This window comes from Rhipicephalus microplus, chromosome 5 (assembly GCF_043290135.1).
Source record: "Rhipicephalus microplus isolate Deutch F79 chromosome 5, USDA_Rmic, whole genome shotgun sequence".
Classification (NCBI taxonomy): domain Eukaryota; kingdom Metazoa; phylum Arthropoda; class Arachnida; order Ixodida; family Ixodidae; genus Rhipicephalus; species Rhipicephalus microplus.
In genome coordinates, this window is record NC_134704.1 from 156,734,135 (window position 1) to 156,751,612 (window position 17,478).

Genomic DNA, 17,478 nt, shown 5'->3' on the forward strand with positions numbered 1-17,478 from the left:
ATTGTCCCTGCTAGCCGGAGGATGAGACGTCGTGTCGCCACGACGCCGTAAACCGTTCGAGAGAGGACAACAAAGACAGCATCTTCCTTGGAAGAGACCGTGGCGGCCGCCGAAAATCGCCCCGCTAATTGAGCGAACAGATCGGCGGACCCTTTGATGTACGCTGTCAGGAGCTTGGGACCAGTGAGGAGGAGATTAAAAGCGCGGTAGAGATTTTCGAAAAACAGAAAATGGAGGAGCGAGAAAGATAATGGGAAAGAGAAGAAAAGGAAAGAAGGGATAGAAAAGAAACAGAAGAAAAGGAAAGAAGAGGTAGAAAAGAAAAAGAAGAAAAAGAAAGATTAGAACGACAGAAAGAAAGAGACCAGTGGAAGGAAAGCCTGAAAGTAAAACAGGAAGAGACAAGGAGATCAATACAGTGCCTTAGATGGTCTCAAGTACATTCGAGGATCTATGCATTCGAAGAGGGTGAGGATATAGAAAGTTACCTAACTTCTTACGAGAATGTTTGCACAGACCTAGGGCTCGACGAAGACTGTTGGTCTATTGCCTTATTGAGTGTCCTTTTGTGCGACTTAATGGGTAGAACAAGGTACCTTTCCGAGGAGGAGTTCAATAGTTAGAATGTAGCTAAGGCAGCTTTACTGCGGTGCTTCGGCATCAGAGTTGGCAGAAAGCAAATTGAATATACAAGCTCACGAACGCTCCGTTGAAGAACGCGCGACTGTGTGCTGGTAGTAAAACCAAGCCTGAGAGAGGTCCGCGTGTCTCTTATAGCACCAAGGTGGATAGTGAGCAAAAATGGGAGATAGAAAAACGGGAGCAAGGTGAAGAGCGTGAGCGAGCACTCAGCCTAGAGATTGAACTGTCGGAACAAAAAGTCGAGGCAAGGCGGTGGAAGATTCAGCCATACGCAACTGTAGCGCACGAGAAGTGCGATAATTAAATGAGTGAGGTGCAGTTTAGAGCCCCAGACAGGGCTAGCACGTGTGAAAATAGCAGCAGATTCAAAGACGAATCGAGTTTGAGCACTGCGAATGATGCTGCGTTGAGTAGAGAGGCCGACAAAGGCCAGAGCGAGTGCAACTAGGTGCTGTGTCAGTTGAATACTAGCGAGACAGCTAGAATAGCGGTAGACAGGCTGGTACAGACCTCAACTGTGTTTGTCGCGACGGTGGATCTTGCAGACAATGTGGAAGTAATCAAGGACACCGGAGAAAGCTCAGGGGAAACAGCGAAAGTAGAGAATGATATCAGTGCAGTTGAAGACAGCTCTCAGCAATGCCAGCTAGATGTTTGAAGAAAAACAGCCACACTGTTCCTAAGAGCGTGAAGCTGTCCACCAGTCTAGAATGTGAAGCAGGTGATTTTTTCAAAAATCATTTAGACAGCACAGGTTCGACAGCTGACGAAAGCTGTGAGAGGGTTCATGAGTGTGAGTTGCTATCGGAAAGCTTGGAAACGAGCCGCAAGAAGCGGCGCAGACGCAGGCGACATGGAAAGTTGCGAGAGAGACAAACAGTACTACGCGTGTAAAAGAAGGCGCAATACCTTTGAGTGTAGAAAGTAGTACTAGGCACTTTGCATCGACGCCCAAGTCAGTTTGCATGCGTCCGAGCAACCGGACAAAAAGTAAGAGAAAAGCAGGTTGGCGAAAGGAATTGCGTCAAGAGCACCGGTCTTTCCTTTCTATTCACAGAACATTTCAGGGCGCACCTGAGTACAGCGTTAGCACAGATGAATCGGCCAGACAAGGCGACAGAGCTAAGAAATCATAGTGCCGAAGTACTGTGGCAGCTGGTGCAGAAGCACCCTTGAGCTGTAAAACTACCGATGACGCAACCCGAGGCCAATTTCTTAACGGTGCAGGAAAAGTCGGTCATAGACGTCGCCGTAGAGGAGTGAAGCATACGCGCCCGACAAAGCGAAGGACAGAAGGAGGAAGCAAGCTTCGGGGAGAAAGAAAAGAGGATAGCTCATCGTCCAGCTCAGCGAAGAGGCCTTTGTGGCGGGAAGTAAGGCGCCAGCAGCGAAAGGGTAGGCCACAGCGCGCATCTTTGCGACGGAATGTACGCAGGAGATTTAAAGCTTTGCAGGGACAGCATTGTCGAAGGGGTCCTAGAAAAAAGGCCACAATAGCTAAACACAACACGGGAGCTACCCCAAAAAAGGCATGGCCACTCTTTCCCACGCATCGCTCGGGTCCCCTCCGTCAGAATGACAGAAGTTGCCTGAAATCGCGAATGATGCGTGACTGTGCCGTTCAGCTGGTAGCACATAACCGCAGCTGTGGCATTGCACGTACGCGTCCGCTTCAGCTACGGGAGGTGCGGGGTTCGATCCCCAGTGCCGGCCGGCCACCCACCGGTAGCTAAACAGGGTACAGGCGGGCTTCGAGGGGCTGTGACGCGTCGCCCTAGTGGTGAAGCTTACTCTGCCTGGATACTCCCAACACGCTGCGTGGGGACCCCGGTAGCTGGTAGCACATACGCGTCGTTGCCTCAGGCGTTCTGAAAATCTGCCAGGACCGCGACCACCGCGGGTACGATTGAAGAGAGAGGAACAGCTGTAAGCTGGAGACCGCAGGGTACAGAAATTTTCTTAGAAGCAAATTTGTTTGCCTATTTTTGGTTTTAAAGTGGTGTTCCTGTGTCATCTCCACAGCTAGTTTGCTCGGATATTTTTTTCTTCCTTCTAGAATTTGTTTGTGTGTAAGCTTTGTCAAAGCTTTGAGTTTAGTTGTTGAGCGTTATGCGGAAGTAGTAACCCGCATGAGTCAGCCGACTGCTTGCAATGAGTTTTTCTTTTATATAAGAGCGCGTTAGTCATGAATGAAGATTAGGTACGCCCGCTAAATTTGAAAGCATGGTAACGTTGGTCGAGCGGAGCCGAAGTGTGTATGCTTCGTGCCATTTTTTGTGTAGTAAGAAATTGTATACCGTGTTAAAAAAAAATAAATGAGAATTTCAAGGTTTTCGAAAAAAACCAAATGCGATTTTCGAAATGCTGATGTTTTAGAATAATTTGGTACAGGATATTTAGCGCAAAACTTATGCAGGTTTTCTTGGGTGCTCCGGAAGTGCATGAAATCTAGTGTTATTTTTCATTGCGTTTGGTTCTTTGTGAACATTTACGTTAAGATGCGTGTTTAGCGATGCCTTGGTTTTAGGGATTTGCCTTGGTTAGGTGTGTGTTAGTTTGCTAGCGCTCTTTGGATGAGAGTATGATGTTGTGCTAGAGCGCACAACAAAGTCATGTGCGTTCTTTAAAAACATGGGCTGACATGAAGCTACATCATGTCTACATCCAGCAAATTAGCGTGTTGGTACACGAGTTGCATTTCCCTTTATTTTGTTATTTTAGTGTGTACTCAAGGATCAGGTGATCTCTTGGGCTGAGCGTTATGCTTTACCGAACATTGGAGCTAGAAATATATTTCTAGGAATTATAGGACGCAGTTTGATCTGCTGTAAGTGAGTTTTCATTGGCGTCAAGGTGTCCTACAAGTAGGCGCTCACAACTACATTAAGTGTCATGAGAGAATAGAAAATGTGCCCAGATACCTTTTGTAGGTTCAGGCTGCATTTGTGTGAAAATTAAGTAGTTGTCTTTCATGAAGTTAGTCATGAAATTAGCAGAGTAAGTTACAACATAGTGCGGATGGTAGGAAGCTAGTTTTGAAAGAGTGTAATCATGGTTATATGGGGCCAAATTGTATGTGCCTTTGTGTGCTTTTCTCGCACGGCAATTTGTTCCATCTTTGGTAAGCATCTCCCCGTCCATGATTGTTGTAACTTTGGCGGCACTGAACTGTCTCAAAATTTTAGCGTACAGGTTTTTCTTTTGTTTGTGTTTCTTGAGAAGCCTGGAGGGTTTTAAGCGGGTCCAATGTGCTTGACTGCAGCATGGTATTGTGTTGTGTGGTTAGCCTTGCTGTTGTCCATCATTGTGAGCTGGTTTTGGAGTTGGTTACAAGTTCGCAGCTGGAGGGTCAAAGCCAGGCCATCGTACTCGTCCCCAGCCATTCTCTTCGTGCCCAGCGGTTGGGAACGCTGGCCAGCCGAGATTTTCCGGGCGGCGGAGGAGCTGTTACGTTTGGCCCGGCGATTCGTCTCGGCAGACACCATTGTGCATAAGCCGATCTACTGGGGAGGCTCTCAGCCCCTTTGGTGCCCAATCTGCCAGACGCTGTCGAAGATTTCGGCAATTATCCCAACCATGCGGCAAGCAAAGGCGAGTTCCTGACTTTCAAATGCGAACCCTTTCGTCGTCCCTTCGAGCAGCAGCGATGCCTGATGACCTCGGCGACTCATCTGGGGAAGCTGTTGTGACCGGTGCCAGAGCTGCTGACGGGGAAGCGGCGCTCTTTTAATCCCCAATCAAGTAGCCGACCGGCCGGCTGCCTATGCCCATCAGGCATTGTCCCTGCTAGCCGGAGGATGAGATGTTGTGTCGTCACGACGCCGTAAACCGTTCGAGAGAGGACAAAAAGACAGCATCTTCCTTGGAAGAGACCGTAGCGGCCGCCGCAAATCGCCCCGCTAATTGAGCGAACAGATCGGCGGACCCTTTGATGTACGCTGTCAGGAACTTGGGACCTCTCAACTAGCGGCACATACACGACGAGGAAGAGCCCCGCTGGCGTCACCTTGCAGTGCAGTGATCACGACTCAATATTGGACGTTCACATGGACCGTGCATGCTCGTCCCCCTCACCTGTTGTGTGCGTGTGATTGGTGTTCCACTCAAAGAGGAGGAGCCCGACAGGACTTAAAACGACGCCACAGAGTGCTAAACGTCGCTCTGAACCATATAACGGTTCAACCACCACGCTCGTGGTTTGTGAAACAAATAACCTTTCTTTGCTGTAAATAAGTGTAAATAGTGTCCTAAACCTGTTTGTTTTCGTATCCTCTTCTTGTCAGCGTTCGCTTCCTCCACCCGGTTACACCACGCTACCACAAGAGACCGGGTAGGCCCCCATTCGCAACAACTGGTGGCAGCGGTGGGATGCCATCAGCTACTTCCACCTTCAACCTTTACAGCACCTACAAGCGAGATGCTATATCACTGACTATTTGTTTTGGGTAAGTAAAATGTATTGTTGATTGTTATGCCCACTCAGGTTATAATAAGCAAATTGAAGTGCCCCTTCATTTGTTAGCAACAAGGTCGTACGGGTGCTCTCACCACTGTAAAGTCATTTGAATGCCGTGGCACACACGTGTCTCACAGATTCTGTGAGTAGCCCAGAGCCGCACTACTTCCTGCGTAACTGGTAAAGACAACTCTACATGGCAGCCTGCGTTTGTTATGTTCAACGCGAGGTGAGAGGGTTAATGTACAACTTATTGTGCGAATGTTCGTCTTTTTCTATGTCGAGCAGATGAATAGTCTAAAGGGAAAGAGGTGCCGCTGAAACAGCTCAGAGAGCAGACCACTCCTACTGCCGAATCACCCCCAACAACCTCCATGTCTTCGTTGTGGCCCCTTGACCAAGCAACGCCACTTCCATCCTACCCCATCGCCCTCACCACCGGGCCTTTACGCAAGAGGCACCTGGTGACCAACTGCCAGCTGCCTCGAGCCACAGTCACAAGGACCCAGTCGAGCCATGGTTGTTCGGACACGTTCATGGCCTCTGCTACCTTGAGGCCATAGAACGACATGCCAAAGATGAAAATCCCGAGCCCACCAGACCGGAGGAGCTTCGACCTAATGCGGCAACCCACACCGTGCTGGAGAAGGCAGCTTGAATCCAGTGCTGAATGAAACACTTCACCAACTGGCTACTCTCAGTCGCTATCAACATACTGAGTGACGGGGCTAAACAGGGTGCTGTCTAGACCACAGTACTACCGGCACCTGATTTACGGTGGTAGTAGCGGCGGCAAAGGCGACAGTGGTGGCAATGACTGGTTATGACACAAGTAGGCACGCCAGCGACAAGTGGGGGCCCCGGCAACATCCGTGTCTGAGGACCAACCGCAGGAGGGCATACACGGGGACCCACTGTCCTAGCCTTCCTCGATGATGAATAACAAATTATTCTCTTGTTTCAGCCTCTGCCATTCGAGGGCCTTTTTAAGGGGAGGAAAATGTGAAGAAGCATGTGCGCCCATGCTTCCTTTACGGCAGCGCAACAGCCTAGCTGAGGGTACACGTCGGAGACAATGAAGCCTCTTTTAAAGGGCCAAACGCCCTACGGCCGGCGCACGCTATCCCCGTTTCCCAGCTCACGAAACGGGTCACTCTCCCTCGGTGAGGAAACCAACCCTCGTAGCGGAAGAGGGAACTGGGTGGTTGAGCAACATGAGCGTGCAGACGGGGAGATGGTTTCTCTTGCACCGGCCACTACACAGTAAGAACAAGCCCGGATTTCCCTGCAAGACAAGGCGATCAACGATGAAAGGCATAAGCCTTTATTATCTTCATAGAGCCGACCATCCCTCAATGTGACCTTTACATTTTTATTGCTAACGTAGCAACAAAGTGTAGTTTTGTTGAGCAAGCCTGTTGCCTTATACGATCGAACCCATCGTAGCTATGACAACTCGAGCTACTGGAAGGGGGCGTTTATCGTGCACGGTACAATTGTGCAAGGCTAGAACATTGACTAGGCTTATGCACTAGCCATTCATAGGGCAGACCCCCTCAATGCATAGCACATTTAAAGTGTAGCTATGCCGCGTTCCCGGCAGGTATGCAAGAACAAGGTTTCACTGTACAGTGTATCTCGACAACTGCTTATAACACCACGTTTTATTAATGTAACGCTGCCACAGCTACGCTACTTGCATTAAATCTCTGTTTCTCTTCTATACTCTTCTAACAGCACAGCAATGATGCAGCCCATCTCTAGCCATAATCAACTCCGTTTTAAGGGTACATGACACTGCCACCCACCAAATTGTGGTTTTCAGTGAAAAATAGAAGCACATACATGAAAAATGAGATTTAAATAATATATAATTACAACATGAACCTTAGAAGTCGCTGGCTATGGACTCCGCGCCCTGGTGGCAATCCTAAACACTGCCGGCATCCGCCATGGTGTGTGTGATGCCATGTGCTGTATAGAGTGGCGCTTTCATAATCTACCCAAGTTTCAGCCTCTTCAAATTGTTCAATTTTTTAATGCCAAGCTGAAGAAACATGCAGTAGCTCCACTGTATGTGCAGCTGACCACGAAACAAAATTGTTGGTTGGAATGCAGACACTCGCAAAGCAAGCAGCTCGCTACGTCACGACACACAAGGTGCCAGTGTTGTTTGACTCACAGGACACTCGATTGTTTAAAAAAATGCTCGTTATAAATTTATATGCTTTACCAAGTGCACTGAAGTTTCACCGACTCATTTGTGAACACGCAAGAATTAAACCCCATAACACAAACCACCAACGAAAACTGGTTGTCATGAACCCTTTAACAGAAGACCGTGATTGACATTTGTGTGGACCGACAACCAGGTGGTCTGCGATTCTATGATATTGCGAATATGCCCGAGGTGCCGAGTGTTTTCTAAAAGCGAGCTCCCTTTTCTTGCTTTGTCTTGCTATCATTTCGCTCCACCTACGGTACTCCTCTCACGGTCTCCATTTGTTTTTAATCACCCTCACCACACGCAAAGCACTCAATGTGCACACTTGTTTACCCAGCTGTGCACGTTTTTCCACAAAAGCAAATTATCCATGAAACTCTCTTATCTCATCACACTGGTAAGTCACAGCTTGCGTACACTGAAATATCCTCCACTTCATTTCTTTCCAGGGAAAGGAAACACTGGAATGACTTTTGTTCCAGCATCACCCCTGTATTCTGCTCGTCAAGCTTCATGCATTGTGCACCAAATGCTAATTCACGTGGAATCATCGTTACATTCTCTAAAAAAACACAGCCCTTGTGCAATACACCCTCTTTCAAAGAAATAAAGATTAAATATGAAATGGAGTTTTACTCACTTCTGATGGGCAAGGATGGCGACTGGTTCGGCTTCTCTCCGGAAGGCGTGCTGCCGCCTTCGCCTGGCGCCATCAGCATGGATGCTACGCAACAGCTCTGCCAGCGCTGCCAATCCTCAGCAACCGGAGGAGACGAGCCTGGAGCTTCACCCGGTCGATGAGGTCCTTCCGCTCCAGTGCGTTTCGCTGGCGACCGTTCCTGCTTCCGCATCTGCGAATGTTGCTGCTGCTGCTGCTGCTGTCGCCGCAGAGAGAGGCGCGTGAATCGTCGTGCTCGTGCCCTGCCCAGCAACTGGCGAACCAGCACGGGTGGTCGTGCTCCCGTCTGCGTCCCTTGGTCTCGAGTGGTTGTAGCGGCTGTCTTCCTCACCCCAACTGCACAATCTGGTAATTTCGTATCTCATAACCTGAGCACTGTGTACACACACACTAATAATAAAGAAATTCTATATAGATAAATTACACACAGTATACCCACACAGTAGACTCTGAGTAAACTGAAATCTGTTAAACGGAACTACTGCTTAAATGAAACAGCTGCCTCTGATATTTTGGTTTCATACCTTAAATGTGCATCTCTGTTCATATCTCAGTAAACGGAACTCCTGTTGTACGGAACACCTGATATGTTTGTTTTCGTATCTTAAATGTGCATCTCTGTTCATCTCTCAAAATACGAAACTCCTGTTGTACACAACACAATTTTCTGATCCCTTCAGGTTCCGTTTATTGAGCCTGCATTGTGTGTGTGTCTATATATATATATATATATATATATATATATGATATGGCACAACGGGAGCGTTGTCAACAAGGATAAATATATTTATTTCCCAACAGTTTCAGGAGAGGTGCTCCCTTCATCAGGGGATGCGTTATACTAACATGAACTTCCAAACTTCGTTGCTGCCGCGTCCCTCTCGCCTTGGAAGATGTTTGCGAGAGTGAGAGAGAACAAAAAAAAAGAAAGCAAGAAAAAAAGATAAAAGAGAAGAAAAAAGGCAAAAAGAATACAAGGAAAAAAAGAAAAAAAGAAAAAAAAGAAAGTAAAAAAGAGGAAGAACCACTGTCAACACTGAGAACAAAACCAAATGTCCGTGTACGTCCACATCCGGTTCTAATCCCGTGCTGGTCAGTTCTCGGCGTGTGTCGGGCCACCCAAGATTGTCGCCGCGGTAGCGGGAGGGGTCCATGACGGCGTGCGTAAGGAAAGGGTTTCCCCTTAATGGGTCGGTCGGCTCTCTTTCATCTCCGTACGTTTCCCTTGATTGATATGTGGGGTTTAACGTCCCAAAACCACCATATGATTATGAGAGACGCTGTAGTGGAGGGCTCCGGAAATTTCGACCACCTGGGGTTCTTTAACGTGCACCCAAATCTGAGGACACGGGCCTACAACATTTCCGCCTCCATCGGAAATGCAGCTGCCGCAGCCGGGATTTGAACCCGCGACCTGCGGGTCAGCAGCCGAGTACCTCAGCCACTAGACCACCGCGGCGGGGCGTCCGTTTCCCTTCAATGGTCATCAAGTGGTAGGCGAACAGAACCACTTTGTATGTGCATGTGAAAAAAAGAAAAAAGAAAAAAAAAAGAAGAGAAAAAAAACAAGAAAGGACAGTGTACACGTACGAGTGAGTCAGAAAAAACAAGCATGCTCTCCAGCTATCAATCTTTGTCACCAATTTCCTCCTGGCTTACTTCTCGGAGGCAGGAGAGTCTTCCGCGGACGTCGTTGATGCCGGCTACTAATGTTCGAAATTTGAAAAAATATGGCTCACGCTGTTCGCGCTCACCTCTGTTTGAGAAACCGGACTGCAAAAGAGTTACGCTGATATTTTCAAAACTGTGGTTTGGCAGGCGCAGATGTCTAGATAAAGATAGCTTCGGCAGTGAAGTGGGGTGGTACCGGTGATTATTGAACTGCAGCCGAAATGACGTGTCTGTTTGGTTGATATATTCTTGCCCGCAGATGTTGCAATGTAGCATGTATATTACGTTACTGGAGTCGCAATTAAGGCTTTCAGTTATGCAGAATCTGAAATCCGAGAAGTTCGCTTTGGATTCACGTGTTGTGACCATCTGTGGGCATACCTTGCATCGAGCTTTTCCGCAGGGATGGCACCCTGATTGAATTTTGGGGGTGTTTGTTTTTGCTCTGACAAGAATGTCCTTCAGATTTTTATCCCTGCGGTACACCACGTGAGGTGGCTTCACAAAAATAGAAGTTAGTTGTTTTCTTTGCCTGATTATGTTGAAATGGCGGGAAAGTATCTTGTTGATTCGTGGCGCTGATGAGGAGTAAGTTCGTTTGAGAAGTCGTTTTTGATACTTTGTTTGGTCCCTTAATTATATCATTCCTGTTCACGTTGCGAGCACGTGAACATCTTCCAAGGCGAGAGGGACGCGGCAGCAACGAAGTTTGGAAGTTAATGTTAGTATAACTCATCCTTTGATGAAGGGAGGACCCCTCCCGAAACTGTTGGGAAATAAATATATTTATCCTTGTTGACAACACTCCCGTTGTGCCAAATCCCATACCTTCAAGAAGACTAACTGGCCCATTGAATTATTACTCCCACTATGTATGTATATATATATATATATATATATATATATATATATATATATATATATATATACACACACACAGTCAAACACGAATATATTGAACCCAAAGAGATCAGCACAAAAAATACAAAAAAATAAAAGAAAAGGCAAAAGGAGGAAGATGTCGGCTCCTTCTTTCTTACTCTCCGAGCAGACAGGTACACGGTGAAAGCTTGACGAAAGAGACAAAGAGAAACAGAAAAAAAAAAGCTGTTCCACAAGTTAGAGATTGATCAGTCCGAGCCCTCTCGCCCTTACGTTTTTTCGAGCGTTTCGGGTTTTGGCAGAGGTGTGGTGCCACGCAGAGGTCACTGGGCACTGCGAGTGCCAAAGCGCACCTTTCAACTCGCGCACGGTGCCGCACTGCCACGGAGATCGCGGGGTGCGGCGAGTGCCGAAGCGCACCTTCCTGCTCGCGCGGTGTTCGATATATCCAAAGGCAAGTAAAAATACCTTTCAGTTTACACGTGCAAATATCTATACTTTTACAAAAAAATTTCAATGGGATAACTTACGAGTTCGATATACCGAAAATTCTATATATGTGGGTTCGATGAGTGATAACACTGAGCTCTTCCGATTTGGATAAATTTTCAGAGCAGCAAAATGTTCATATTGGAGCACTTTGGAGCAGCAAAATTTCTCATATTGGAGAATCTGGAGTAACAATTCTGGAGAACAATCAAGTTGCATTTACATTCAAGGACATGAAAAATTATTCTGAGGCACTTGTGAAACGCTAGAAATATTGGCTGCGAGGACAAAATCGACATCACGTGGTATAGGCTGTGCGACGTGTTCGACAACTCCTGTTATTTAGGCTGGTCTGCCATAATCACAGGCAAGCATCGGTTGTGTTTGTATTAGCTGCGAAAGAATTTAGTGGGTTTGCCAACGAATATTTTTAGTGAGCCAATGTTCGGTCATCGCCGCGTCAAGCACTTTCAACGGAGTGCATGCGCATTGCCGCATGGGCACATAACGTGAAGAGGCGCTCTGGTAAAAGGCGGATTGTTATGAAAATCATCTAGTAATCTGTAAATCGAACCATTCTCTTATTGCACGAACATTTATGTTTGCTGATGCAAGCAAGATAGTGTGCAGTGGTCTCATTCTTTCGCGTGGAAGGTGGGCGGCTGAGACTGTAACGTTCTGGTCAGGGTGGACTGCCGTGCAGAATCCACGACAACACCTCGCTGTGTAGTTTTCAGAGCGGTATCAAGTGGCTGAAGGAAACGGGGGATGCTTTGGCATTAGTTGAATTCGGCTGACCTTCGTGAGGGCATCTAGAGTTTTTTTGCAGCAATAGCATTACTCTTCCCAACAACCGTGATTTGTGCGGATTGCTACTTTCACCAGAATTATTACTGGACGATTTTTTTATAATACATATATAACAACAAGTCGTATTGCATGCACATATACTTTGTCTCCCTAATCCTCGCTTTCACTACACGCGCTTCTCTGCATGGGGTTATTGACTGATGTGATGCACCATTGAACACTGCAATCATACCTGCTCGCATCGTTTGTTCGACTATTATTTGCAGTGACCTTATTTTTTGTTTTCAGTGGTTCTGCTGGTCTCTGGCACAAACCATTCTGTTTACCAGCAGCTCAGCACATCATGGCTGCTAACAGAAAAAACCTTTGCATATGCAAAGCAAAATGAGAGCTTCAAGACAAAATCATTCTCGCCGCCCTGAACTGCTGACAGCTGAAAAAGGCCTGTCGACCTGGCATGAATAAATCGCGAATTCTGATGTGTACATTTACTGAAAGTCCCACGCCATAATCACCAGATATCAACCACTACACAATACAAAAAGTATTTTCGCGAAAGTGCTTGCTGCACACGGAATAATCAATGCTAGGTTGCTTACCCTTATCAGCAAGTTATCGAACATGCAGCTTCTTGGTTTTAGCGTATGCACGGAAACTCACACTTGGGCAAGAAGTAGATACAGAATCATGCGTTCCTTTAAAGGGACACTAAAGTCGAATAACAACTTAGGTCACAGTGAAAGCTCAACGTTTGACAATATTACCAACAAAAATGCCCTACTTACCAAGAAATTAAGGTAAAGGCACAAGAACACATGCGCCGCAGTAGGGCATTCTCAAAATGATCCCGATGACATCAGACGAACTGCCTACAATTAATCACTAGTAATTGATCTACCTGCACTAAATAAAGAACCTTTTGTGCATCAAGAGATGCAATAAAATGCTGCTAGATCGTGCCTGTTTGATTAATGGAAAAAAGAACCGCCGGACGTTAGTAACGGGGAATGGCATGAGTGGTTCAAAAATTCAATTTCTGCAAGGTCAAACTGGACATGTGGTGCCATCTAGCGGGGCCTAGTTGAACCAAAACATGTCTGCACTCTCAGAGCCAATGGCGGGATGATCATTGTTGCTGCTGTGGCTCCCGCTATTTTCGGTCTGCTACTACTAGCCGCAGTAAGGCCGGGCATCACTGTGCACGGCAACAGTGACGTGAGTCGGTCCGGTCAGTCCGCTTCAGTGAAGCGGGTAATTTGAAGTGCGCTAACCCGACGCAAACCACTAAAACATGATTTTATTTTAAAATAGACCCTTCCTTGGCCCAAAAGTAACACCACAAGGTTCTTAGATCATTATTTCAAAAATCAACATCGACTTAATAGTTGCCTCTAGTGTCCCTTTAACTACAGAAGGGCCGGACAGAATGATTGCTGCGATTCCACGCTTTCAAAATTGTTCTTTCTAGCGTGGTACAAATAGAGGCAATCAATTCCTATACCTACAGATCCGCGAACTACACCGTCATACATACCAAACATTTTATCTCCAATCCCAGATGCAACATTTTCGCAAATGCACGCACGCTTAAAAAAAAAGTGATCGCTGAATGAGTTGCACACCTGAGGATGAATGCCGAGTTGATTCGCAAATTTCAGTTTTATCCACCCATTTCGGTGACGCGACGTTTTGGAAGGGCTCATTTGCATTAAGACTCACTCGAATGCATTCGGTACTGCGGCAATGAGCGTATGAACAAACCTCGAAGTTAGAAAATGAACTGATTCTGGGTTGAAACTAGGCACACTGCACTGACGACGGCAAAGGCGAGTCACGTGATGTCGTTTACTACGTCACAGCGACACCAGTGCTGGCCTCTGCAGTGGTCGCCCTGGCTCCCAATATAGGTTCATTGCAAATTTCATGGTGCCAATCATCCTATTGAAGCACTCCCTATTTCAATTGATGATACAAAAATAATGTCGTTATGCTATGAGGCATTCCGAAAGAACTTGTTCAGCGATTATTTCTGTAACAAATAAACAGAACACTGGTTGAAAAAAATTGTACTTCATGAAATAACAACACATATACACCTATGTGGTTATAAGCAGATATGGTAGACAAATGCTGTGACGTACAACGCTAGAGACTCGCACAGTTCCAAGTGCAGTTACCTAAGGTGACTTCAAGAATAAAAAATATTCTTTTTCTTCACGACTGATTAGACTGCTGGGCGTAATATGATGTCACTCAGCTGGTCTCACAAAGCCAACCTCCTCCAGCACTCATCTCTGTGCTGAAACTACACAATTTAACAAACTTCACCTTCCTTTTACAGCAAAATTTTGTGTGGCTACGGCATTCTCTCTATACTCCAAAAACCTGCCTATGCCTAAACAACTCGCAGGCAAGATTTATTTTGTTTTTAATAGGATAGCAATTATACGGACATTCTCAACTGGTTTTTGCCGTTACCAGGGGTGTAGCCAGAAATTAAAAAAAGGGCTTGGGGTGAGCAAGTAAATGATCATTTTGCGCTATATATGCCATGGCGAAAAAAATTTGGGAGGTGGTGGGGAGTGGGAGGAGGGGGGCACATTCTTGATGTGCCTCTCTCCCTTGGCTACGCCACTGGCCGTCATACTTTGTTTAATGTCCCAATCGATAGTATACCCCGGCGCATTGTGTTTTACATGCAAGTAAAAGCGCAAATGGGGTGATGAACGACGCTAAAGCAGAGACAAGATAAACCAACCTATCTCTTTTGCACTGAGCGCGGATGCAATAAAATCCCCCCCGCATGCCAGGCCTCCCATCTATTGTTACTCAGGCAGAGAGGAACGCATCGCTCGTGTCCAAGGCACAGGAAAGAACGAGCTTGGAATGCGAGGGGGAAGCGTTATGAGCTTTGACTTTAAGGGTGTGATCGCCAGCGCACGCGCCATTTATGACTGGCCTTTTACCTTGTACTCTCAATGTGAACAGACTGGGCAAAAAGTGCTTCGCTTTCTAGAGCGGCAATATAAAGGTATGCACTGAGCCTTGATCACAAGGCGGCCACACCATCGTCGCGGCATTTCAGAGGTCCATTCGTACGTGCCGTTCGTGCAGTACAGATAGAATTACACTGGTCTAGAGCAGTAGAGCGCGTGCCTGTCGACACTGTTGTAAGCCGCGGCTTCTATCTCACGTTGGCTACAATCTGCCACTGATGCTTACATTACAGCACAATTGCCTACCATGCGGTACGACCATGTTTGGGAGCATTACGGCGTCTCTCTTTACATATTTCTGAAGAAAACGCCAGCTGGGGCAGCCGGCTGGGCACTCTATAGTCTGATTCCATCTGTACGTGCATCGGCGTGCAAGAGATGTTTCGGGTGTCTCTAGGCATTTTTAAATAAATAACAAATTGGCAGATCTCTCGTACAGTGGGAATCGATGATATGCGAAGCACGAATGAGAAAGATTGATATGTCACTTTAAAATCAGCACAACGTCGGGAGGTGAAGGTAAATAATGGCGTACATGACTTGCATGTCACATTTATCATGTTTGCATGTGTTGTTTACCTTCGTCATCTATTCACGTCACATGATACCAAATTTAGGATGTGTGAAGCTAGCGAAACACCCTCGAGCACGCTATAAGCTTGGTGTGTTTCATGTTCTTGCATGATACCCGTGTCAGAATTATCATGTTTGCACCAGTCATATATTTCGTCATACATTGACGTCACGTAACACCAAATTTGATATATGTGGAGCTAGCAAAACGGCCACGGGCGCATCATGAAGGGCCCAATATATTCCGATGTAGCGTTGACTCGCACGCACGCTGGGCACAGCGACGTTACGTTAGCAAAACTCGAGCACTCTATAGTTTGACGCCAGGCGCGAGCGGCGGGTCCAGCGTTCGTCGGTGCAAAGCAACGGCAACCGGCGCGAAATGCGACATGCTGCATTTTGTGCAAATGTGTTACCCAGACAGCACTGCCTCTCCCTCTTTTCGTGATGGAGGCTCCCTCTTTTTGTGATGGAGGGATGCCGGACGCTCTCAAACGAGCATGCGTCAAAGCAACGCAGCGCGGCGCGCGCCTGCGAGTATATGGCAGGACCGGCGCCTGGCATGGCAACGCCGGAGTTACGGAACAAAATGAATGCCGGCGAGCACACGCACCGTGTCCCGTCGAAATGTATTGGTACCTTGACTGTGGCATGTATTCATGTTCTCACATGACACCCATCTCATAATTACCATGTTTGCACCATTCACGCAATACAATTTGTTGGTATCGCATTCACTCCTAACAGCCTACGTGACAGTAACAAATTGTATCTTACTTGAGATCCGATATCGCGTAACCTAAAAGAATGCTGGATAAAAGGACGATGATCACTCCAGTTTGCGAAGCTTTCATGCCGTAAGTTATCTAAACACGAAGATGTTATTAGCACAAAAAGTTACCGAGCAGTCTCATCATGCCTCAAGATGGCGTGCGCCAGCTACTTCAAGCGACGCAGCAGTTTCCCCTCCACCCATTCCTTAAAAACTAAGCAATAAACAAAATGCCATGAAGTTCTTCTTCTTTTTTTTTAACCGTCACCTATTGACCCTGGAAAGCGAGAGGCGGATGTCTAACAAGACACAATCGCTTCACAGGCATTCTGACACCAGAGCCGCCAGCGACGGCCTCACTACAGCTGCGCGTATTAAAACCAAATTGCAGCGGCTCAGACCAGGAGGCATGCTTTTACAAATGAGACGACATTTAAAAAGAAAGCATGCGAGAATTTTCAATTCGGACCCTACCAACCTTGAGTTCGAAAGGGCAAGGTCTTTTGGACGCTCTTGCCACCACAGTGATTATAAATGCGGATCTGCTGGTCGAAGGAATTACGAAAAAGCTTTTTGTAAGATGATCCATGCATAAAGTATATTAAAAGAAAGGTGCCAATGCGCTCCTACCATTTACATGTTTTCTGCTGACGTCAAGCACGAAAACTTAGATCGCGATGTCCAGACATAGACGTGACTGACATTCTGACGACACGGATGCAGTTATTAGTGAAAATTCAAAATTGATTTATTACATGATGCGCAACTCTTCACACAAACTATCAGAAACGTTCCTGGAATGTACGACGTCCACCGATAAAGCACCGCCATAGTTTCATGCTACCGATAGGACTAAACGTCACAAGCCCCTGCAGAGAGCGCGTTTCGCCGTTAAGCGGACTTGCACAACACAGTTGCACGGGCACCAAGCATAGCATCGTGTATTTTAGGACTCACGCAAGACCACAGTTTATACAACGAAACTAAATAGGTGCATCGTGGATGTTAGGACGCATGCATGACCACACTTTATACAGCGAAATTAAATAGGTACGAGATTGTGACTTTCGTGGCCTCCAAGAACAAGGTGTACATGTATCGACGCGCCGGCGTCGCTATTTTCAATGATAGATGAGTTTCGAAATCTGACTTTGGTGCAGTTTGGTGCAATTTCCATTGATATTATCAGAATGGTGTAGTAAATCTAATTTGGCGCACTTTGGTGCAATTGGTGCAGGAGTGGGATTACTGGTGTTCGATATATCCGTGTCCGACTGTATATGC

General features: G+C 46.7%; 1 protein-coding gene across 2 annotated transcripts in view; it reads right to left on the reverse strand.

Moving 5' to 3' along the window:
* PolZ1 (DNA polymerase zeta catalytic subunit) overlaps positions 1-17,478 on the reverse strand; it is a 282,317-nt gene that overhangs the window by 83,762 nt on the left and 181,077 nt on the right. The window contains exon 15 of one of the 2 annotated variants that reach the window (XM_075896104.1): positions 7,963-8,337. In XM_075896104.1, the coding sequence (XP_075752219.1) occupies positions 7,963-8,337 (375 nt within the window). Of the gene's footprint in view, positions 1-7,962; positions 8,347-17,478 lie in introns of both variants that reach the window. The other variant, XM_037424966.2, reaches the window with a different exon arrangement.